Source organism: Acipenser ruthenus, chromosome 39 (genome assembly GCF_902713425.1).
Source record: "Acipenser ruthenus chromosome 39, fAciRut3.2 maternal haplotype, whole genome shotgun sequence".
NCBI lineage: Eukaryota > Metazoa > Chordata > Actinopteri > Acipenseriformes > Acipenseridae > Acipenser > Acipenser ruthenus.
The window spans coordinates 5,833,605-5,859,478 of record NC_081227.1 but is presented as its reverse complement, the minus strand read 5'-3'; the positions used below and the strand labels follow the sequence as shown (position 1 = coordinate 5,859,478).

Genomic DNA, 25,874 nt, shown 5'->3' with positions numbered 1-25,874 from the left:
GGTAATTTTCTGTATTTCCATTCACATAGTACTGTAGTTGTAGCTTGGTAGCTGGAGGTGTCCAAGCTCCTTGATACTGTAGATCCCGGATTGATTTAACAGACAGGCACGGCTTCCTAATAAAAGGAGTCTTTCCTGTTTTAAACCCAGAGCCAGCTCACACATCTTCATAACTGCAAACCCGGAGGTCTGGTACTCACATGCATGCCAACAGTCAGCTGCTGTTTTCAGAAGAGAAGGGGTTCTAAGCCTCTGTTACTTTCCTCACGTTTAGAAGCAGACTCCTTGCTTGCTTCCAGTCAGACACAAACACACCCAGACACTGCCTATCACTCAGCTGACCTGTCTCAACTCATACCCTTAATCAGAGAGAGAGGGAGGGAGGGAGGGAGGAGAGAAAGAGGAGGGAGAGAAAAGCTGTGCGCAATATTTCTTGATTGGAATTTAAAACATCTAGGGCTTGTGTAATTTCACATGCTCAAACATTTAAACTGTAGCTTACTGGGGATGTCTGAATCATACCAGATAAGAACCATCATAAGAAGCCTCAATCACTATTTCATCAAGCACTGTAACGTGCTTTCATGAATAAGGCTGTATGTATGTATGTGTGTATGTATGTGCATAACATTTCATTGTAAGCTGTGAACACTGAAGTATTGAATATGGGCTTACACAGAACACTTGCTGCTATGTAAACACAAAGCCTATGTTTGGCATATTTGACAATAGTCTTTTTAGTTGAATTTTGAAACATTCCACATTTGGCAAACGTCTGAATCTTTAAACTCTAAACTATTAACGGAATTCTCCCCGCACAGACGAAATGTTCCGATTAGGAGGTGCGTTAGAAGAAAGAACAAGTTTCGCTAAAAAAGTAACGGGATCCCTGCCTTATCACAGCACTGCGGGCGACACCCACAGCCTTGATGTGATCCTGTCTAGCAAGGCACCGACACACAAACAGACAAACTACGAATCACAAGCAAGAAACACAGTCAAGGTCACCGCAATGATAAAGGGATACAGAATGTACAGTCCATGAAACTGCTACGTTTGTTACTCCACTGAATCATCACCTTCAGATTAATGGCAAGCCCTGGATCTCTGTGGCGATCTCTTAATGCAGAGTGTCACCCGATACTAATGGAATGTTGATTTGATTAACCTAGACCCTGATAGGCTCATTGGTGGGTTTGTATAGAGCATTGCACCAAGGAATCAATCTGAAACTTGCTAAAACCCTTGTGAAATAGTCTGCTGTGTGACGAGGGATAAGGACTCAGAATTTAGAATTCCAGGTTGTAATCGCCTATTATTATTTATGATTATTATTTTCCAATGCAGGTTATTTTCTGGCATACTTTTCCAAGCTTGATGCATTGGAGGATCAAGGTAAAGGTTGCACTGCAATATTACTGGCGGTGATAATCTAGATCAACACTCACATTTTTCAGCTGTCTATTAAGAATGTGAGGTATGATTAGGAAACAGCACTGGCGCTGTACTGTAAAACATTTCAACAATGTGTCAGTGCTTAGATACAGAATACACAAAGCATCACAAAAAAGAATAGAAAGGATACAGTTATACAGCTTCATGTATAAAAGTATCATTCTATTAAAGGTATTGATGGATCTAGCGGTGAATAACTGTTTTGTTGGTTTAATCGCACATCGTCATTTATGGAAGGTCTCCTTGAACGTTTGGTAATTGTTATATAAAGAGAAATCTATTTTAAGTTCTTGAGACTTGAGTGACTACCCTGGAAGTTACACCACAGCAGTCAGGCAGAGAGGACAGTGAAACAGCCACCCCGAGCGACTCGAAATGAAGACAAAACAAGCACAATCAGTCAGAACGGTGACGCGTCAGCTCTTACTCCTCATTAGACACTGTGCACAGCAAACCCCAGGAAAGGTGATGAACGAGAACCGCACTGTACAAATGAGACCTTGATCTCAGCAAGCAATATCCTGGATCACTTTAGAGTAGAAAAAAATCTCCAGGCAGCGTTTTTCAGTTCAATGTAAATTTAAATGAATGCAACACTAAAATATTGCATGCAAGGCACTATTTATGTAATAAAGGTGCAATTAATACACATTCACATTTTGATGTGGGATACAGATAGTCAACGGGCTGCAGCTGCTTGATTTACAGAGAGCATCCTAATAGACAGAATCTATGATCTTGTCTATAATGCCTGACTCCTGGGCCACCCTGTAGAGTGACAGTATCGCTGACTGCAATGGATTGAGTTTAAACAACCTGTCGGTAATGAGAGCGAAGGTCTCCAATCCACAGATACATGACTGTGTAGCGTGAAGGAACCTTACCCAAGTCCAATACTGGAGCCAATCCACACATACCAGAGAGGGGCGTGGTCAAGACAGTGAGCACTGTCTACAGGCCACGCCCCCTCAGGAAACCCCTCCCCCGCGGCTAAACATTCCGCTCACTCTCACAAAGCTCTCCTGAGATTCACCTTTTAATCTCAGTAAATGCATGCACACAAGAAACTCTTTCATCTGTTGTTGCGTGCAGATCCTGGAGCCTGTAGCCTTTCTTTTCATCTAAGTTGCTGAATTGTGGCAGCAAACAGCAGATGAAAAAAGTTAAACAAGTTAGAACACAAGCCTGAAAAAAAAAACTCCAGTCTATTTAAAACCAATCAAGTCACTAGCTAGCTTGCTTGAGGGCAAGGTCTGCGTCTGTCTGAGAATGCCTGTGTGTGCTCCATGTAAGTGAGCATGAAGGGGACATGTGCTTACACCCAAGCTCACAAAATGTATAGACACAGTTAATAAGCCCTCCATATCTCTGAGTGTACTTGTCTACATCCACACTGAAAGCATGGTAAAAGCACAGACAAGTACAGCACTTCATAGAGAGCTTGATAAAGCATTGTCACAAGCTTTGTTCAACAAGGTACAAACCCTGTTAAAAAGACAAGTTGTTATGCAGTAGACCCGTGTATGCCTGTAAACGGATTGAGATGAGCAGCACAGTGCAGGACTGCAGCCTCCGCCTGTGCTAGAACGTTTGGCCCTTGCCTCCTCTCACACTCCGCTCTGCAGACTCTCTCCTCGCAGCGGTGTGTGAAGATTCCCCGAGCAGGAATGCCAGCTATTCAAAGCACAGGCTCTCAAAGTGTTACCAGCGTTAATCCTCCAGCTTCACCCAGGTCACCCTGTACCAAGGAGTACCAACCCACCAGCTACCCCGTGTCTGCAAAGCTTTGGCATGGCTTTGCTATACTGTCTTTGAACAACTCGTGAGTTGAATTAATGTATTTTTTTTTTTTTCTGCACCGCAGCAATGCCCGACACAGCTCAGGAGAAGTGAAGGTCCAGCGGGCTTCCTCCGATCCCACGACCGATCCAGCTTCCTCTTCTATACCCAGGAACTCCAGAACTCACTAGGCACCTGTCCGGTAGGGTCTGCTAAAGCGCGATGAGGAGAAGCAATACCTGCCGGTTTTGGCTCCCTAACCAATGAGCCAATGAGACGCCCCCTCCCTCGCTCCCTCCCCAGCGAAAACCAGCGACTTTGCACACAAACCTGCGCTCCCCTGACTGTACGAATCACCCAGCATGCCATGCGGCCGTGCTTTTACCAGGTGAGCCACTCTGGAACCTGGTGACTTGAAGTTTTGTGACGAAGACCCACTGTAAATTAGCAGAAGCACCCACTACTGTGTATTGAACTGCAAATTGAGAGATAAAACTACAGAGAAGTATCTCTCTCTTCTTTGTGTCGAGTGGATGACGCCTTCGGTAATCCACAACGCAACTTCTTCAGTGTCGCGCTGATGAAGACCCAAGCCAGATCACGATCTATAACTGAGGGTCTAATAGCTAGAATTAGCAGTAGCAGCACACAATAACTGAACGCCTGAATTAAGCATACTCTGACAAGCCCATGCTGTGACTAAGAACATGCAAACCCTATAGGAGATAGACGGTCTATAGAACCACTTCCAAACAGCCCTGTGCAGTCAGTCAAACTAGTGAGCACACAAACACCCCCACACCGGCAGCCCCCTTTGATCCAGTCTAGTCCCCTCTCCCTTTCCTCCGGTTACCCAGCAGAAAATTCCTTCAGTATCCCACACCACTGACCCACCTCCAGAGCAGGAGCTGTGAGACTGCTGGTGTCACCAGTCTATACCACAGCCTTTTATATACAGCGTGGCCTTACAGGGCTTCGCTGATTAACTCTTCACAAACAGCGACTCAGACAGCGAGCATCGTTCTGCTTGTTAATGTATAACCCACTCTTCCTGTACAAATTAATACAATTAAAGCGAAAGTAGCTAATATTCTATGTTAAACTATATTATCCATTTTAAAAGGCTGTAACATTTTAAACTTGTGAACAGCAGAACTACAAAACGAATTGTTAACGTTAGTGTTTTTAAACTGAACGGCTGTTACTTGTCCACAGAAAAACAACAGTTAGTTGTGGCTTTCGTTGAACCCCAGCAAAATGCAGTCATTTTAAAAGACCGAAAAAGTTACTACCATACAAAATGCATTGCTTTGTGTAATGTACTGTATCTGCATTGCATTGTGCAGTACACACACACACACACACACATATACAGACATGTTTGTACAACTCTTATACAATTCTGTTAAAAGTTAGACCAAAAGTCAGTTTCATGTTGTCAGCAAGTGCTACATAAACACATTTACATGCATTTCCAAGATCTTTCCCTATAAGGTATTTTGATCAGATCTGGCAGTCTGTGCAGGAAAGCTCCCAGATTCACATCTGTGGTAAATGACAATGATGGAGTCCTAATTACCTTCAGTAACGACCCACAATCCTTCAGTAAGCCCGGGTTCTGCTGGATCAGAGACAGTATATAGAGCCAGGCTTGGTCCTTGCTGGCCTCTGGTCCAACAGGTACTGATGCAGTCCTGTCGGGTCCAGTTAACTCCCTGCCTTCCATGGCAATGCGATCACACTGGCTAGATACTGCGATACATTACTGTGCTGTGCTATTCTTTCTCTGTCTCTCTCTCTCTCCCTGGAGGTCCCTTTAAGCACAGCTGTTCCCAGGCCCTCTCTGTCTCTCTCTCTCTCTCACACAGTGATATAAAAAAAAAAAACTTAAGTTCAGAATAGACGTTTCCCAGATCAGGAAGTCACAATAACTTTCAGCTATCTGAATGCCCTGCTGACAACAGAATGGAACACAGGCACCAGGGGGTGGGGCCTGACAGAGGGGGCGGGGTTATCCGAAGCCAGTGGGCGTGTCTTCTCGGAAGGGGGACAGGAGTGTCACTAAGCTGCTCAGCTCTTCCAGTCACAGTGTCAGAATTAAAAGGTGCCTTTTGTGAGAGATATCACCATGCCTGCCCACCCCTTATAATGCTAACTTCTCAAACAACTAGCTAACACTTTAAAAGATCTAAATCAATCACAAGTTACTAGTTTTTAAAAGTGAAACACTGGATCAACCTAGTAAGTACCAATCATTCAGGCTGGCTGCAGTAAAGCTCACCACGTGAATCTGCAGATGCCAGCCACAGCAATCCTGACTTTCTATTCGTACTGAATCAGCGCAAACGGTGTCCCAAACCGTGCCTCGCTTGCAAACACAGCACCGAGACGCTTGACAGCTTTTTAAAACCTCTGAATTGTATTACAGTGTAATTGTATCTCACAGTGTCAGCCAGCCTCTGAAATACTGCGTGATTGTCCAAGCTCTCAGATTACAGCTCTTCTCACCCGCCTCTGTATCTGAGAATACATCTCTGCTGCCAGAGACGACGCAGATTGCACGACACAGATGCTAAATGAAAACCAGGAGCGCTGAGCAATGAATTTGAAAACAGATTACAGCGTCAACTCTTAAGAAAATTCAGTGGAGGTGTCCTGAATATGATTTTATTAAATCTATCTCAAAAGGTGCCTCTTCCACTCCTGGTCTTTGTTCCAACCCTGTTCTAAATTGTTTAATTGAACCGATGAAACCTGCATGTAGACCCCGAAGTCGTTCAGTCTCTCATTTGACCTGTTAAAGCTGGAGTGGAATGACCCTCCAGGACCGTGATTGGACAGCCCTGTTCCAGACACTGTGTAAAACAATCCCAGTATAACAAAACACCACTTGGAAAAAAAACCCTTTCGTTCTATTCAGTCAGAAAGCAGCTTGAAGATGTGATTTGTAACATCGCTGTGTGGTCTACTGGTCTCTCAGAGTGATGGAATGTCAAACAGGTTTGGAGCTGTGGGGGGGATGTCCAGATCAATCTACCCCTACATACATGTAAACAAACTGGAACAGGTTTGCTACAGTAGCGTGCACAGCAGGGGATGGGTTTTATGAGATTAAGTGTATCGCATCCCCCTTGTTTGATATATGGACTGAGAGTCCTTGTTCCACACCCACACAAACCTGCCTGGCTGGAACACCATCGCCCTCTTGTGGGCGGAAGACTCTCTTTCGGTTTGCAGATAGACAAAGATCCAGGGAGCTTAACCCTCCTGAGCAATGAATAAACGTGTCAAAGACAAAAGAACTGCATTTAACTTCTCAGCTCCTCAGGATAAAGGATAGAGAGTGTGAGGGAGAGTAGGAGTGAGTGAGACAAAGTGCCACCTCTCCTGTGCTCTGCCTGGGCTCTGCTGAGCTCACAAAGGGTTCTGCAGTGTCTGGCACTGACCCTGGCCCAGGCCCAGACCCTGCTAAATATACCAGCAATTATGAGGTAATGGAAGGGTGATGTCACCCTCAGGGCTCCAGGCACTCAGCTGAGCTCAACCGCCCTGCCCTGCACTGACAGACAGACTCCCTTCTCACTGTCCCACAGCCACAGACCCCAGGGGAGACCCTTTTAGCAACTTTATCCATGCAAAACTCCATACAAAAATTCTAACACTTAAAACCAAAACCGAGTAAGACGAGAAATCAACCAAAACTTGAGTGTTGGTCCTCACTTAAGCGTACCAAGTTAGCAGTTGCTTGTATTGAGAAAGCACACTTAAGTGAACATGAACACTCTGAATAATACCCACAGATGCTTTGTCGTTTTACTTAACATTTTTGGTTTGGATCATTCAAAAGTTGTGGATATGATAAAAAATGTCTGCAACTTTTGCTCCAGTGAAAAGTTTCAAAGCATTTCAACAGTGGAAAGGTGGAACAAATTGCTCAGAACAATAATGACCCTGCGCCTTTCAGAGCGAGATCCAGCTCTCTAAAAGCTCCCTATTAAAGGAGGCGCCTGTCGACTGCAGACAGCTGCTGGGGTGATTAATGGCTGGGGGAGGCTTGGAAACAGACACACGCTTCACTGATAGGTAAATAAAGCCTGAGGACTGATTGAGCCGACAGCAGCCCTGCTCTCCTGAAACCGAGGGAATCTCAGAGTGCGACAGTCCCTGACACACAGGCAGGCCAGAGTACCGCAGGGCTCACGTCTGGCAGTAGGGTCCATCCAGCCAAAGGGACCACATTGTGGGGAGGGGTTGTCTCAGTTTGGGGTTAATGGTGATGCACAAGCTACCTGTGATGGAGAAAAGGGCTTCAAGGCAGGGGCTGTGCTGTGCAGGCAATTGAGGGGCTTCATGGCTGTTGTGTAGGAAACTGTAGAGCTTGCAGCTCACGTCATGCGAGGAGTATGGGTTAGAAGTTTGCAAAGGTGCTCATTTGTTCTATTTTTTTTCTGACCTAGACAGATAATGTTAGTACCATTTTAAAGATTGTTTCAAGGGCTTTTCAACAAGTCACTGTTAAAATGATACAGCAAACACCCCCAAGGACTGACCCAAGAGCAGTAACCATCTCGTTCACTCCCATAGCTGTCCTGTTTGAGAGGAGACAGGGGCGCACTGCACCGCGGGCCAATACAGTATTCAGGGAATCAGCTAGACATACTGACAGACAGGAGACCCAGGACAGAAACTGCACACTGGCTCTGTAGAGAAATGCTGGGAGAGGAGAGGAGAGGAGAGGAGAGGAGAGGAGAGGAGAGGGGCATAGTGCAGAAAGCGTGTTTAATTGCAGTGCAGTATGAGGACAGAAGGGAACACACTGAAATCACAGAAACAAAAGAAGCTTTTTAATTTATAGGCAAGTGTCTCAGACTCTGGCAGCAGACCCCCTCAACACCCACGGCCCTCCCCCCCCCCCCTCCCTCCACTGCAAGGACACAACAAACAAAGAGTTGCTATGGTTACTCAGCGTCGTAAGATTCCGTAAGTGACTGCATTTTTTCCACGGCTGAGCTTAGTCAATCTGGCAGCGCCCCCCCTGACCCTGAGGAAAGGGAAAGTCTGAGTCTGTCTTGTATCACTGCTGGGATGCCCTTGAATGTCATCTCAATAGCTAATCTGATCTTGCTTTTCCTTCAGCTCTAACCACTATGCCACACTGCTTCCTTCCCAGTCCCTCAGCTCTAACCACTAAGCCACACTGCCTCCCTCCCAGTCTCTCATCTCTAACCACTAAGCCACACTGCCTCCCTCCCAGTCTCTCAGCTCTAACCACTAAGCCACACTGCCTCCCTCCCAGTCCCTCAGCTCTAACCACTAAGCCACACTGCCTCCCTCCCAGTCCCTCAGTTCTAACCACTACACCAAAGTGCCTGCTGTTTAAAACCAGGCAATGTTACCCAGTTTCCCAGAGTAAACAATTCTCTAAATGAAATTCCAGGGCTCACCTAGAACAAACACAAGGAATGTATACAGGGGAATACCAAACAAACTGAATGCAGACTGGAGGAAACTCCTGGGAGACCTCAGCACTGGGAACAAGCACAAAGAGGTTCAGATCCAGCTGCCTTCAACTGGAGTTTACTGTACTTTTTTTTTAAATAAGTTTCAGATCCACAGCTGCAACTCCTGCCTCTCCTCTCCTCACAAACGCACACAATTACATCAACACCAGTGCACGCACACACCTCACAAATCACGTGACAAACACACAGCAAGTGAAAGGTTAAAAATATCTGTCGAATATTGAGAGGTTATCGAATTACAGCCAAATGCAATCCGAAACATCTACAGGAGGCTAGGAGTGTGTGATAAAAGTGTGGTGCAAAATCAGGACAGCTATCATGTGCACCATGCAGAGGGTGACAGACAGACAGACAGACCAGCGAAGAAGGATCCCCATTCTGTGTGGTGTGTCCGGCCACCTCTGCTAGACTCATAGTGAGGGACAATAAACCATCCCTACTGTACTAAACATTGTGAGGCACAGAAAACAGTGAAACATTTCAATTCCCCTTCCAACAAACAGCAGCAAGCCAAAAACAAAGACTGCATGCTCCACACAACTGGGCTGGATGGTTCCTGTGGTCAGAAGGGAACTGTTTTGGTGTCTGTGCGGTAGCTGGTGCCTCTAAAGCAGAAACATCTCAGTTTATACACAGAGATCTGCAAACAGACTAAACAGCCAACAGCTTCTACACGGTTAACACATGAACAATGCGTATTGAAATTCATAGCCAGCTCCAGCCTGGATGTCAGTCAGTCAGGCAGGCAGTCACTGTTTATTTCTGTGAATCCATGCAGAAGCACCAGCTATCCTCAGCCTCCGATCTCCAGCAGCCAAACATTTTACAAGATTCTTTTGGCGAAAGCGTCGTGCTGCAGCGGATTCTTCAAATCACTATGGTTACAGAAAACTAAAAATGCAGCTAAAATCCAGGTCGATTCAATGCTGGAACTTTTCCAGCATAAATCAAAATGGGTCTTGTTTTAAATTGAATTTACAGTACTCTGTCGAACACAGATGATGAACAGCACACATTCTACATTGCATTCAAATCTAATTTGATTTTATTATTTTTTTTTACTGTACGAATCATACTTTTGCTTTTCCGTTAACTCAAAATCGAAAGAATATTCATTTTATAACTTTTCTGCCTTAAGACTGTGGTATCCCCTTGATCCTTTTAATAAACACCTCCTTTCCTCTCTCCTCTCCCCTCCCCTCCCCTCCCCTCCCCTCCCCTCCTCTCCTCTCCCCTCCCCTCCCCTTCTCCTCTCCTCTCCCATCTCCTCCTCTCCTCTCCTCTCCTCTCCCCCTCTCCTCTCCTCTCCCCTCCTCTCCTCTCCCCTCCTCTCCCCTCCTCTCCTCCTCTCCCCTCCTCTCCTCCTCCCCTCTCCTCTCCCCTCCTCTCTTCTCCTCTCCCCTCCCCTCCCCTCCCCTCTTGTGTGACAGCGCTGTCAGTGCACTCACCAGCCTGCCCATCTCCTGTTCTCTCAGTCGCTCCTCTCTCTGCCGACGGTGGTACTCCAGCAGCTCATCCTCGTTGTCGCTGATCTCCGTGATGCTGTTCTTGCGTTCACGCATGCCAGGGTGGGAGGGCCTCAGCTCTCCGGCACCCCCTGACATCTTCCTGTGCGTGCGGGGGCTGGGCTGCGGAGAGGACCCTGGCAGGGAGCCCAGGCTGTAGGCGGGTGAGAGGGCATTGCCGTAGCTGGCCTTCCTGACGCCTCCGCCGTCCACCCCCTGCTGGAGGGTCGGGGAAGGGCTCCGTGCTCGCCGTGGCCTGGCAGTGCCTGCCCCACTGTGAAGCTCTTCTGGAGGGGAGCCAGCTTTGCGGCGCAACCTGGGGCTCTCCGGCACCGAGAGCTTCCCAGCCTCCGGAACCCTCAGGATGGGCGACGGCCCGGGCAGAGGTGTGGCCATTCCCCTGCGGGACAGCGAGGGGCTGAGAGGGGGCAGCTCACGCATGCTCTCCGGGATGCGGCGCCCCACACGGGGGCTCTCCGGGGGCTGCAGAGTCCTGGGGTGCGGCTGCGGAGCTCCGGGGCTGATGTGCACAAAGCCAGAGCCCGGCTCCAGGTGCTGGAAGGCCCTGGCGTTCTGGCTCAGCTGCCTGGAGGGGCTGGCAGTGAGCATGCGGTCGATAGCTGGCGGCTCCCGGAAAGGGCTGGATGACCTCTCTTGGAGCAGAGTGCCCGATTTGGTTCTGGGGCTGGATGGGGCGGCGTGGTGCAGCTTGGGGGTCATTCTGGGGCTCCCCGGGACCGCACCAACCTGGTTCCACCCGGGAGACCTGAAATCTCCAGGAATGGAAGGCAGATGAGCCATCCTGGGGCTCTCCGGAGCTATCCTGGGGATCTCCTGGGACCTCCGGCTCAACGTGGGGCTTGGAGGGGCCTCCAGGAACGCCCCTCTCTGTAGCCTGGGGCTCTCTGACACCCTCTGGGGCCCTGGCACTGTGCTTCTGGGCATAGGAATGGGCGGCTGGACTGCGTGGTTGTAGCTGGAGGATCGCACAGGCACAGGGGGTAAGGGTAGGACTTGATCCTGGCCGCTGGGAGAGGGGCTGGTGTAGCTCTCGCAGCTGGCCGCGGAAGGGGAGGACAGGGGAGAGAAGGGGGGAGAGGTGTTCTCGTAGCTGGAGCCCTCAGACATGGCACCGGGGCTCATCGGAGGGGACAGCAGGTAACGTCCGCCCCCGTTTACCACGGGAGACAAGGGGGACTGAGCCAGGGGGTTACTGGAGGAAGCCTTCCTCTGCTGGGATGAGGAGCAGGCAGCCTGTGGGTCCTCTATTGCTAAGGAGTCCATGATGTCCTGCAGGTCCTTCTCAATGGAGCTGACCAGGGAGCTGTGGCCAGGCCTGAGCCTCTCACGAGGGCTACCGCGGGAGTCAAGCAGCCCGAGCTGGTGGTTTCCATTGACCAGGCTCTCTGCATCTGCCAGGGTAGAAGACAGAGACACAGTTAAAGATCAATTCATTATACAGAGTGACATTTGGACTTGGATTTACAATGAACCCGGGCAAAAAGACAACAGCACATCCTGGACACTTGCTTCTGCATGTATTACGAGTTTGCTTATACATGTCACAGGCATATAAAGGAAAAACTGCATTGAGTTTCAGCGACTGGTAACTTAGTGTTCAGGAAATCTGTTCATAAAATATTTTGTGATTATTTTAACAGGACTCAACTCAGGGGAAAAAGGACATACATTACCAGAGAGACAGACAGAGAGAGAGAGAGAGAGAGAGAGAGAGAGAGAGAGAGAGAGAGAGAGAGAGAGAGAACAAGAGAGAGCGAGAGAGACAGAGAGACAGAGAGACAGACAGACACACACACACACACACACACACACACAATCTAAAAGGTAACAGTGTAAAAATCTCCAATTGCATCCAATTACAACATGACTCACACAAGCAGACAGGACATCATAATATTATTACAGCTAGATAATGCAATCATGTAACCTGGAGCTGTAATGCTCCTCTGTGCGCTGTGTGGGCTAGTCCGGGCAGTGCAGAGCAGAGTAGCCTTAATTCAACCTCATGCAGTGCTGGAGCCCGGCTTGAGGAGGGAGGGAGGGCTCCTGGAACAGCACAGTCGATTTCTCCTCTTAACCCTACAGTGTCCATTCAATGCCTTGCCTTGCCTACTGTGTTCATGACACATTTCATTAGAAACATGCAGAGTGCTGCCGGACAGACATGCAATACATTCAAACAGGGGAACCTCCTTTCACATCTCTTCTTATTGTGTATAAGGACGGGGTGGGAATGCGGAAACTAGCACTAATATCTGAGATTAATAAAATAATTATATTTAAAAAAATAATATTAAAAATTATAAACACACATACAAATGAAACATTATAATCAACAGGTAAAACAGTACTTAAACTATTTCATAAGATAAAAGACCAATTAATACAATAAAACGTAAATATTTAAAAGCATATTATTATTATTATTATTATTATTATTATTATTATTATTATTATTATTATTATTATTATTATTATTATTATTATTTAGGGAAACGCATTGTTAGCTAGTTGTTAGTGTACACAAGAGTTTTCATATTTGATTTTTCTTTTTCTTCATTAAAATGTAAGCCTTTAATTAAACATCGTTTAAACCCGTCATGACAAACAACACCACTCAACGGGTCTTTAGTATACTGAAAGCGCACATAATTAAACAGATGCCGTAAATACACACTGGTATTTAATATGCCCCGGTAAACAGTACTACACGAGAGGCATTTAGCTGATACTCTATACAAACAATAGATTAATTATTTAGACCAAAACACCAACAAACAAATACACGAGCAATAGCATACCGCACTTACATGTCAATGGTTGGTATGGAGCTTTTTTTTAGCACGAAAACGCAATAGATTTCTAAATGTGTATTCCTTCTGAGTCTTATCTTTACTCGACGACAGTCCCCTGTCTCATCGTCACCTCCCAACGAGGCAGCCCGAACTGAGAACCAGAGTTTGGAGCGCTGAGATCCGTCTGCAGGCTTGCTTCCTCCCTCCTGTCCCTCCCTCACTTTCCCTGTCCACGGTGCTGATGCGACGGCTTCAGACAGTCCTAGGGGCGGGCTATGCAGACGTGCATACCGGTATTTTTATTTTTTGTTAAAGAAACACACGCCTGTTTATTTCAATTGATATGATGTTGTAATTATTACTTGTATTCTTCTTAATATGCATTTTTGCATTCGTTTCGGAGATGCATTTCCTCTTGCGCGTATTTTAAAGGTTAACTTTAGCATTTAAATGGGCAGCGGAGATGGCTCTGTTGGGGAGATAACGTGTAAACGCTCGACCTTAAACAATAGAACGAGAATCCCCGGGGATTCCTGGCATTATAACAGCTACTGGCGGCTCCACAAAATTTAGCATGGTCTGCAATACCTACCGACATGAACACACACATCTATAGTAATAGATTGTACAATTAACGATGTGTTTACAAAATAACGCTATATTATGTCCACCTACAGTCAATTTATAATTAATATTATTCTGTATAAATCTGCCTGAATTTTGTTTTAAAAAGACATATCTCTGATGTCAAGTACCCAATTGTGTAACTGCTTATACCTGGTTTAGCAGTTCTCTTTGCTATAGAGATCTCTACTGGTTGCAGTGTTTATATATCACTACACTGTCCCCAATCTCCCCCCTCTCCCATGGCCCTGTAGTGATCAGCTGTCCCTCTCGTCCCCCCACCCCACCCCCAATGCAGAAACAAGAAGGTATTGAATTACCAGCAACACAAGCAGACACCTGGAGCTCCTTAATCAGCACGTGCTAAAAGGCGTAATTAATGGGTTAGCGGTTCCATGTCTTTTTACACTGACGGACTGCCAGTGTGTGTGTGAGGAGTGCGAGTGACTGAGAACATGCTGCTGTACCTGCATGCAGTCATGTGTATCAGGCCTTAAAGAGTGAGTGCGTGCATCTGTGCAGAAAGGAGTGTGCGAGCCAGTGCGACAATGACACGGGACAGTTATCTGTCTCTCATGCTGCGTGACACCTGAGGACAGTTGCCAACACTTTCCTAATTCAGTTCACTCATTCAAGCAAACCCTCCCACAACCCAGTTCCTATGGCAACGCTCTTACCCGTGTTGACCCCGTACTGACCCCGCCCACTCCCTGGCATCATACTCTTCATCCTGATCGCTTCAGCTGGGTGGTTGAACCGGAAAAAGGTTGACTGTCCGAAACTCAGCATACACCCTGCGAGAGAGAACAGCGAAGCATGTTAACTGAGCATACACCCAGCACCTTAATGATAATGAGCACGAGTCTAAACACTCCATTCTCAGCTCTCCAGCGCTGTCATTACCAGCACCTTAATAATAATGAGCACTAGTCTAAACACTCCATTCTCAGCTCTCCAGCGCCATCATTACCAGCACCTTAATAATAATGAGCACGAGTCTAAACACTCCATTCTCAGCTCTCCAGCGCCATCATTACCAGCACCTTAATAATAATGAGCACTAGTCTAAACACTCCATTCTCAGCTCTCCAGCGCCATCATTACCAGCACCTTAATAATAATGAGCACGAGTCTAAACACTCCATTCTCAGCTCTCCAGCGCCATCATTACCAGCACCTTAATAATAATGAGCACTAGTCTAAACACTCCATTCTCAGCTCTCCAGCGCCATCATTACCAGCACCTTAATAATAATGAGCACTAGTCTAAACACTCCATTCTCAGCTCTCCAGCGCCATCATTACCAGCACCTTAATAATAATGAGCACTAGTCTAAACACTCCATTCTCAGCTCTCCAGCGCCATCATTACCAGCACCTTAATAATAATGAGCACTAGTCTAAACACTCCATTCTCAGCTCTCCAGCATTGTCATTACCCTGCACTAAAATAAATAGCTATAAAACTTCCTGGAAACAAAACGTCATTCTGTAGAATGTGAACTTTTAAAAGGAGTTAACTTGAGCAAATTTTCTCCCCTAACAAGTTTGTTCCCGTTGTAAAAACAAACCAGCAGCTGCAGTTTCCTTTCACGCGCTCTCAGTAATAAATGCTTTAGCCTGGGGATCTCAAAGAGGAGAGAGCAGAGAGAGAAAGAGCTACAAAACACGGGCCGGGTGTGTGCCGGAGAGCTCCAATCCTTTATCAGTGAAGATATAGAGCCCCATTTCACAGCATAAGCAAAGTTTGCATTTGCACAGAGACACGTTCAGTGTTCATTTTCATTCAGTCATGCTGCTGTGTTCCTCCAATCCCAATCAACAAGAGTCTATTGAATCTGGCTGAGAAGCAAGTCCTAAGGTTTGAGTCTTGAGGGCAGTCTTTGCACACGTGGCCAATCCAACGTGATTCACTAATCTGGAGCTGCGACCGCGCCCAGCTCACTCCCTGTCATTAATCTTGTCTGGAACCGTAGCTGAGCTGGAATGCGTTGCTGTACTGGAGAAGGGTCACCGCATTCCAGATGCAAACTTCACACACAGCTGTATTAGGAGCTAGTGGTTAGAACCGAGAGGCAGGCTGTGTGGTGAACTACTGAGAGGTGTAGGTAGTGTGGTTAGAGCCGAGAGACTGGGGGGCAGTGTGGTCTTGTGGTTAGAGCTGTAAGGCTTTGAGATCTAGGTTATACAGTGCAGCACAGCAGTTAAGTCCAGTGCTGATGCACTGTTCACAGAACTAGAGACCTGGTCGGTTTAGTTTTGAGTTTTCTCAGCTGTGGTAATGGAGTTTTATCCCTGGACTGCAGAGTTGCAGTATTAATGCAGTCTTATTCCCAGGCTGTCTTGTGCCACGCAGTCTTTCTATAGGCAGAGGGGTCAGGTTCACTATTTGAACTCACTGGCCCTCGGGGGGGGGGGGGGGGGGGGGGGCAGTCTGCTAATCCCCAGCAAGGTCATATCCATAGCCGGAAGCGAATTAGAAAGTATTGAATCTGCGATTAAACCAAGCGGTTTTATGTGATCACTGACCAGCCTCTTAAGTGCTGGGTCTCCTATGGGTTTTGAGGGGTATTTACGACTAGATATGTCCTCAGACAAGACAAGAATAAGAGGAAGCCCATGGTTCCACTCACTGAATGGGACACATTCAATTTTGTTGAAAGAAGAATATTTTATACATAAAGTTAAATGCGGGAAGATTCACAGCAGAGATTGAAAAAAAAATAGGTCACCGCCAGAGAAACATCGTGAAGAGGGAGTGTGTTCAGCACACTGAAGACCCTTAAAAAGCGCTCCTGTAGCAGAACAATGACGTAGCCCCCAGCTGTCACAAAGCCTTTGGAGCAGAACGCACCCTGCCTGCTGTGCAATGATTTACTGTTCCTCCGCATTCCTCTGCTGGCAGGGTGAAGGCTCTGCCTGGACTCCTAATGTGGAGCTGACTGTGTAATGCACAGGAGTACCACTCAGGGGTCAGCTGACTGTAACAGCGGTAACACATTCAAATAATGGCTGCAAATTCCTAATGAATTCAGGCTGAACACCGCAGGAATAACGGCTGAATATCTCCTGCACTTCCTCGGAGTTCTGAAGCAATTCATTTTGAATTCAGCCCTCTTAATACATATCAATTGAATTATCCATATTCATTCTTTGTAGCACGTGTTGTTATCACGTGTATAAGGCATGTATTCCTGCATGAACAAGAGATTGTGAGAAGTGTTCATGCATGAATGAATGCCTTATACATGCAAGACTTTAACCTTCGAACTCTGTTGGCTCCGCCTACTTTCATACCGCACCACAGAGCAGGTGGGGTCAGAGTTCAAAGGTCGCAGTGTCTCCTGGACTCAAAGCACAGACAATGGCTTAACAACAAGGAAACCCTCTAAATCAGCATCTGGGAAGTGTAATCAGTCATTCTGCGGGGTCGGTTCACTCTCCTTGAGAAATCCTGCCGATTCAATCAACGACAGATCGTATGCAAGAAGCAATTGAGAAGATTAAACATATCGAGAGAGAGACATGACACCCGCTTCATTTGAAAATTAAAATGTACTCAGCTGGGGCTGCTTTGAAAGATGGAATCCATTTAAAAACAGACAAGAGTTCAAGCAGGAAATAAATCTTCTAGTGAACTTGAGTGAGTGTATCGCAGTCCCAATTAAAACTGCTAGCGATGCAGACCTGCAGAACCCGTACTTCACTAGCGCTCCAGTGCATAAACCAATGGGCATCCGATTTCTCCCAAGGAAGTAACAGAAAACATCAGCATTACAGAACTAGTGAGAAAAAAAGACGCAGATTGGAGAACAAATATGTTTTTCAATTTGATTTGAAAGATTTGACTGTGCCAGCACTGCTGATATGACTTGGGAAGGATGATAACGTGGTATATTTTGATCTTTTAACCTCATCTCACCGACAGAGGACAGGACAGAATCCGTAACAGCAGCATATCCCACAATACACCTCAGTCAGCTTTGCAACGGGAGGCTCTCAAACTGCAGTCCACTCCCTTGTCAGTACAGCTTCAGTTTCAGTAACCTGCTGGTTAACTAGCGGAGGATTATTTCTGCTCTGATCCCTGGCCCCTGATCTGAACACCTAAGGAGGCTGGAATGAAGACTATTTCCAGCTCATGTGCAGCTACAGCCTCTGCTTCTAACTCCGCTCTCCTCGTAAACAGCCTGGGCAGCTCCTCGGAAGAGGCTGGTTACAGTCAGGTTGCTAAGCAAAGCGCTGCTTTACCTGCTGCAGTAATTACTACCTGTATCTCCCGTCACCTGTGCTCACCGACGTCATGTGCGTGGGGTGGACTGAACACTGCCTGGCAATGCTGACAGATGCTGTCAATCACAACCATCATGCTGACATCTGTTGCCACCAGGGAGATGCTAAATCGATTGGGGTTTCTCTTAGAAACTGGGTGTAAAGAAATACGTCTTTTATTGATCTGCTATTCAAATACTCTGAACAGAAGTGTGTCCAAGTGATGCTGTGCTTTTTTTTTTTTACCCTGTGAAAGTGATTCCTGCAGCTTGCTCTGCGATAGTCACCCCCATGTTTGCATTATCACAACGGGTGGCCCATCATGTTGAAAGTATTGTCACTACAAGTTGTGACGAACTAGGATTAGGTACGGGGTCCAGTTTGGGGAACGCTGGGTCGAATTCACCTAGACCTGTCCAATCCTGGTCCTGGAGGGCCATTCCACTCCAGGTTTAGCAGGTAAAACAATATCTTTAACTACTTCAGGGTCTGCGTGGAGGTGGTTCCAGTAAACCATTTACAACAGGGTTGGAACAAAGACCAGGAGTGGAATTACCCGAACCCTGAATGGGTCTTTATATTAAGGCATCAAGGAAGTATGCTGTCCTGTAGAGAACATCAGTGCAGCTGTCATGCAGGCGTACTGAAATGGGGACAGGAGTGCAGAGTTATGTATTCAAATCTTACAACAGTCACATTAGAAAAAGAGAAACAGATGCAGTCTTTGTATATCAACCAATCTCAAAATCCCTACAGACAGACTGTTGATTTTATCCCTAAAATGCCCTTCCGTTGTTTACAAAGACAAGCGCAGGGCTGCACGGTCACTACAGCCTTCATTAGCACGGAAAAAACAACCATCGTTGAACTTTGTAACTGCGCATCCTGGAATACTGACCGGCAGAGGGTTCTGTATGTATGTATGTGTGTATATAAAAGGGTTCTAAACGGAACCATCAGGGGTTCCACAGCAGGGTTCTTCTAAATCACATCTCACAAATCAACCAATCACAGTGAAGTATTTGACAAAATTCCAGGATCTCTCATCCTGTGTACAGATGTCTTCCTGTGCACAGAACACCACACCCAATCCCGATGTTCAAATAACAAAAACACACAGCTTCAGCAAACTGCATGACAGGCCATCTCTTATACACCAAGAGACACCCCACACTGCCTATGAACAGAAGCACAGTGATCCACTTGATATTGTCTAACTCCCTTGCCCATTACCCTTTATAGATGCATCCAGTGCAAGGCTGTTAAACAGCAAGTCTTCCCTTAGACAGCGTCGATGCGGGATGTAAGCTATGTGCTCCACACACTTAGCTTGCCATTGCTGATTTAAATAAGAATGCTTCTTTTTAGAATCTATGCAAAACGAGGGTTCTAGTCTGAATTAACCATATGGTTCTGTATAGAAAGACGAGGAATATAGAAGTGTGCATGTAGTTTGTAGAATAATAATAATAATAATAATAATAATAATAATAATAATAATAATAATAATAATAATAATAATACCCCAGCCGCTGTGACACATACAGTACTTTATCATTTATAAAAAAATGCTTTTGATTCATGTGTTGAATGTTTTAGCGATGACAGTATATGACTGCTAGGACAACTGAACGAGTGTGGCTTACTGTATTTAAAAAGTATTAAGTGGTAATTCTGCAACGGAGAAGTTAACACCCTGGGGTTATAAAAGAATTAACAAGATACGTCTTGCAAATCAAAATGACGTCAGGGTAGCGCAAGTTCGCTTCACGCAGATGTGCTGGGATGTCGACTCAAAGGAGTCAAGCAGAACTGACTGTACACCCGCACACCAGTATTGGGTTCATCCTGTGGGTTTAAGAAACTTCACCCTTTAATTAAATCTTTTATTTCAGCCCTGGCCTGCAACTAAAAGAGAGACCGGAGGCGATGGAGTTTAATTAAAGGGTAATTACCAAGAGTTAAAAACAAGCCTGAAATCTCTGCCAAAGCGCGTCTCTAGATAAAAAAAAGACTCGATGTATTTCAAAAGTGAAAATAAATAAATAAATACAATTTGAAGGTCACCACTAGTTTCTGAAGTCTAGCTTGAGGCGCTGGGAACTCCACGGTTTGCATATAAAGTGAAGTCCATTAAAATACAATTATATACCGGTATATATATATATATATATATATATATATATATATATATATATATATATATATATATATATAAAAGAGATTTACCGCTGTATATTGAAAATGAATACTGTAGTATATATCGTTGTGCTGCAGAATTTAAATATTAGCACAAATATCTTACTACTGTACGCTAATAAAAGTGCAGTACAGTGGGCTATTAGGCTAGACAAAGCTGCCTTTGATTTGAAATACACTTTAAAATCTCAGCGCTTTATATTACACGCTACTTTGTACAAAACAAACGAACTCGCCCGTACTGTATAATTCCACGTAATGATACTGCAGTTAGATTTATTTAAAGGGGGGGAGGCAGCCAACAACGAAACAGCGTGTCAATACTCACGTTGAACCCCAGTGAATGTCTGTTCAGAGACACCCGCTTTTCAAATGGCACCAGCCTCATTCAGCAAAGTATTATTATCTCCCGACAATGCTGACAGTGTGTATTTCCTTATTCCCACAGCAAGTGTCGGACAAATAAAATGATATATATTGAGCAGTATTTTACGAATAATCCAGATTCGATTGCTCCCGTGTTGCCTTTGTGTTTCAAATAGATCCACTGTTCTTTCAAATGTAGAAAAAAGGGACACCGGTTTTAGCTTTTCGCTGACACGGACAAACAGATTAAGAAAATTAAAAAAAACGGTAGTATTTATAATTCCAAATATCCGTAGGAAAATATTAATATTAATTATTGTTTTGATCCGATCGCTCCGAGACAAGTGGCAAATACCCCCTCTCCAAAAAAAGAGAAAATGCGATAAAATAAAGTGTTGTTCAAAATCTTGCTTTGCTCTCCTTGTAGTCTTTTTTTTCAGTGAACCAGTAACAGCAGTGTTTCTATCACATGCACCCGTTGTTCCTCGCTGAGAGTACACTGTCTGCTATATTGTGAATACCCCACAGATGTCCGACACTATCGCTTGTTCCTGCTATTTTTTTTTCCGGAACCGCAGAGACAGAGAGAGAGAGAAAGTGGGCTGGATTTGGCACATAAGGGGCCGGCCGACAGCTCCTGACTCACGGCGCCAATGAGCAATCTCGCCTCGGTGGTATGCCAAGCATGGTGAGCAACGCGGAAAGATGGAGAGAGGGAGGGGGGATGGGATGGGACCGGACGGAGAGGGGAGGGGGTGATATTACAATAGTAGTAGGCTCCCCGCCCCCTCTCAATCTCTCTCCCTCTGTTACATTTGTATGACATACCGTATATGTCTAATCATATTTGTAAAACGTTAATTTTAGCAGCGTTATAGTATTTGCCATACCTAGCTTTACAGTGCTAACCTGTGCTTTACCGTGCTTTCGCTATGCAATGGTACAAAGGCAACATCTCAGATCAAAGTATTGTTTAAATGATATAAAACTAGCAATAAAAACAGCATAGCTGAAGAAAGGTGCAAATGACTTAGTAATCAAAACGTTTGTCCTGCCAGCCAATCAGAGCCCACCCCTCTGCAGAGGGCTGGCCAGTGCAGCGCAGTACTGGGCAAAGGGAGATGTGGGAATCCCCCTTGAAAGGTCAGACAGCAAGGCATGTTGCCATGGAAACTATTTATCTGTGGCTGAGGCTTGTGGTCCCAGACAGCCAGTGGTACTGTACTCACAGGCAAGCTGCACAGTGCTTTCACCAGAGCGTTTCTCACCTCTTACAAAGGTAATGCAAGGAAAGACTGGGGTCTGCCACGGCACAAGCATTGCAGTTTAGTTAGGCACAGTAAAAGCATGGTAAATGTCAATGGAGACACATAGAGTTTGGCCACATATTAGACCTCAGGCTTGGACATAAGACTGCTATTGCACAGCGGTTTCACCCATTCCAGGTTTTAATACAAGCTTGATTAGCCGTATAGGTAACAGGCTCAGGTGTGTCTTATTAAACATAAACCAAACTGCCATTACAGGCATGAATTCTATGGATACCCACAGAGGTCAAACTTAGTCATTTCTGCCAAAATGATTCCCTCGTCTCCTTGCCATAAATAGCAAATTCAGTAACAGGGAAGCTAACCTGCAAAGTAAATTCACTGCTTTACTAAATATACATTCTGACATTAGAGAGGAGCCCCCCCTCTATTCATCCCCCTGTTGAAGGCAGTCAGTGCCATGCACTGGTTCATGGAACTGCTGGCTGTTCAGCCTCATGCTCAAAACAGAGACGTATTTTTCAGCAGGTTTGACCTCCCCAAGGTTGACTCTGAAGGGAGGGGCTGCCAAGGTTCTGTGCTGTTAAAATGTGAGCTGAGGAAAACCATGACAAACCATGCTGTAATACAGTGTGATTCATAACCCTTAGCAGAGAGTAGAATGGACTAGCTGTCAGGAGCCTAAGGGACTCCCAATCACACCGGTGTCACAAGAGGGGAGCTCGGTCTTTGTAAGAGTTTCAGTTTATATCGACTACAGAGAGCACTCTCTTCATTCCAAGAGAATGTATTTCAAAGGTTAGCGTTGATCTCGTTAATAACGAGGAGCACAGGAGCCACATGGGGATAGGAATCAGAGGCTGCCGAACCAAGAGAAGACAGCAGAGTGGAAGTGACCGGAATAGCACAGCGGGTGGGTGGGGGGGGGGCGGCTCTGAACAGCTCCGAATAAAAGCGTTATATATAGCCCTGGACACGATCGTGTTTCACCAGCATGCTGCAACTGGAACTGCACACAGAGGGTTTTACTGGTCTCATCCCAACATCATGCACCCAGCTCGGGTTACAGGCTCCGAGCCCTGCTCAAACGAACTAGCAAGCCAGGAGATACGGACTAGAGCCCATGACTGCAATGCGCTGAGCGGGCGGGTTGATTAATTCGATTAGGGATTTTATTACATAAGGTCTAGACTAGAATAGTTAGCTCTGAGTTAGTGGCTGGACAGTATAGGAAGGAGGGAGTATCGCAGGATGTATTTGATAAAGTTACACATAACCTGTGAGGAAAGCATTGGCCGAAAAGTTTGTCAGAATTGATGAAGTACACTCGGCATTAAATAAGGTCTAGACGCAGGGGTGGCCAAAGCTGTCTCTTCCACTCCTGGTCTTTGTTCCAACCCTGTTCTAAATTGTTTAATTGAACCAATTAATCATCCATCCAGACTCTGAAGTACTTCATTATAAAACTTTACCTGTTAAACCTGGAGTGGAATAGCCCTCCAGGTCTGTGATTGGACACTCCTAGTCTAGAGCACTGAAGCATGATGGGTCATTAGCCAAAAAAGTGAACTTGACTTACATTCGAATGAGTTTCACCACATGGGTTTTGAACCCTCTTTCCTAATAAGTTACAACACCCTGCAATAAATAAATGTTTTGGACAATGTGCTTTACGTCTGTACTCCCCCTGTGTGCCAACCAGAGCAGGAAGAGAAGGGGGACGGGAGGGAGAGTGGACAGAGAGAGAGCTGGCACTGGGATCACAGCCATCTGCCTCTCTCCCTGCTATTCATAGACAGTGACCCACATTCCCAGAGACAGGGCAGGAGCAGACAACAGCGCAGAGACTCACACTGACTCACACTGCCACCCGGCCTCGCTCAGCGATGAAGGGTATGCATATCAGCATGCATGCGCCACGGTGCCCTATACATTTGACCCCTCTTACTTCCCTGTGATTTACAGTACTAAGTGCATACATGGTATGGTTATCTCGCTATCTCTTTTACTGTAGTTGGCTACATTTTGCTGCAGCACCGATAGTGCAGTCAGCTTCTATCAGTGAGGGAACTCTTGCTGCTGAAGCTCTGGATCCTCCAGTGGGTCTCCGCTAGCCCTGGTAGTTCTCATGCAGTTACGTCCCGTACCTTGTGTAAGGCGGACGGGCTTGGTGACAGGGATGCCGTCGATGGAGCAGGGGTTCCCGCAGGGGTGCAGCGTGATGACCCCGTTCTGATTCACGATGTAGCAGTGCTGGCCAGCGATGCCCGGGCCCTGCACACTGATATCTTTCGCAGCAGAGCCAATTGTAGTTCGTCCTGGAAGACAGAAACAAATAATGTAAACATTGATTATATAATGAATTCAACTTTTTGAGTTTGTCTGCAGGGGCCCCCTGAGTTTGTGGGCCCCTATGCAACTGCACCGGCTGTACTGGCTATTCCTCCGGCACTGAGCAGGGAGGGAGTCAGTGTGGTCTAGGGGTTAGAGCTGGGCGACTGGGTGTGAGGGAGGCAGTGTGGTCTAGGGGTTAGAGCTGAGGGGTGTGAGGGAGGCAGTGTGGTCTAGGGGTTAGAGCTGAGGGACTGGGTGTGAGGGAGGCAATGTGACAGTGATTTTAGAACAATATTCAGTTTTCTCACACATTCCCAACAATCTCCAAGGAGAACACGTTTCAGGAATGTGGAATCTGAGTCATTCCCAGGCTCTGTGCCAGAATGTCCAACAACATTTTAAAGGGAAACGTTCCTTAAAATTCCTTAAGAAATTCCTCAGAAACCTGTTTGACAAAACTGGAAGGGCACGTATTAGAACTTACTCCCTAAAAAAGAGGAGAGGAGGGGGGTGAGGGTGGGGTGGCGGGGAGGTCAGGTCAAGACCTTTATGTTCAGGCACAGGGCTCTTGTGTTTTAACCTCTGTGAGCATCAGCTACACACTGTAGTCAGGGAATCTTCAGAAAGGGTAGACTCTGCTGTTCCCAGGGTGTGTATTACAGATACTCAGACCACCCCCCTCACTGCCTAACCCTAACCCTAACCCTCACTCTCTGTCTAGCCCTAACCCTAACCCTCACTCTCTGCCTAACCCTAACCCTAACCCTCACTCTCTGTCTAGCCCTAACCCTAACCCTAACTCTAACCCTGTCCCTCAAAGGAGTTATAAAAACACAATCTTCCCTTTCATTAGCATCATTTATCTGTACATTGTTCAGAGATGTTAGATGAAAGCATGGTAAAAGGTATGGTAACCCATAGTAAAGTACAGTAAGAGCCTAGTAAAAGCATTGTGAACACGTGGAAAACAAGACAAACTACAAATGTAGTTCTACATAATAATAATAATAATAATAATAATAATAATAATAATAATAATAATAATAATAATGATGATGATGATGATGATGTAGACAGTTGTTCCGTGTATGCATTATATCTCCGAGTGACAGATGCTCTCGTACCTTCAGCCAGGGGCAGCAGTGTGATGGCAGTGCTGAGGCGACCACTTCCTAGACTCACCAGGTGGGGGCGCTCTGCTTGCACCTTCAGCCCCTTCCCCGTCTCAATCAGGTCCAGAGGGGTGCCCTGAGAGGACAAGGAGATGAGACAGGATTGAGACACACAGAGACACACAGAGACACACGGAGACACGCACACACAACATGTTCACTCTACAGCTACAGCCTCAAGTTTTGCATCGTCTAGAATTTTAGGATTGAGACATATTTAAATAAAAAAAAACAAACATATAAACATCATTTATGTCTTTTTATTTAACATCATGTAATCAAAGACTATACAAAATGATATCGCAAAAGTCTACCGGAAGCCATAACAGAAATGTCACATTTTTCAATTTTTGTCGTTTTTTTGTGAAGTATATGGAAAACTACAAAGCGGTATGTAATTCAATATGTTAAGGTAACATTATTCAGCAGGTTTCATTCAACTTTATGGAGCAAAATGAGTTAATTCTATAGGAGGATGCAAAACTTTTGGCCAGAGCTGTGCTCTCTCTTTTTTTATAAATCACCTGTTGCACAGTGCAAGGCACAGTCCCCATAGTAGGTC

At 45.8% G+C, this 25,874-nt stretch overlaps 1 protein-coding gene across 28 annotated transcripts in view; it reads right to left on the bottom strand.

Annotated features, from left to right (window-relative positions):
• Positions 1-25,874, bottom strand: part of LOC117397143 (pleckstrin homology-like domain family B member 1) — a 74,258-nt gene that overhangs the window by 31,641 nt on the left and 16,743 nt on the right. For 26 of the 28 annotated variants that reach the window (XR_009311128.1, XR_009311127.1, XR_009311125.1 and 23 more), the window contains exons 3-6: positions 25,265-25,388; positions 23,954-24,124; positions 14,379-14,495; positions 10,205-11,673 (exon numbers count right to left, since the gene is read on the bottom strand). Coding sequence is in view for 25 of the 28 variants with exons in the window: in XM_059009813.1 (XP_058865796.1) it covers positions 10,205-11,673; positions 14,379-14,495; positions 23,954-24,124; positions 25,265-25,388 (1,881 nt within the window). In the remaining 3 variants the exon portion in view is untranslated. Of the gene's footprint in view, positions 1-10,204; positions 11,674-14,378; positions 14,496-20,500; positions 21,247-23,953; positions 24,125-25,264; positions 25,389-25,874 lie in introns of those variants that run through there. The other 2 variants (XM_059009825.1, XM_059009826.1) reach the window with 2 other exon arrangements.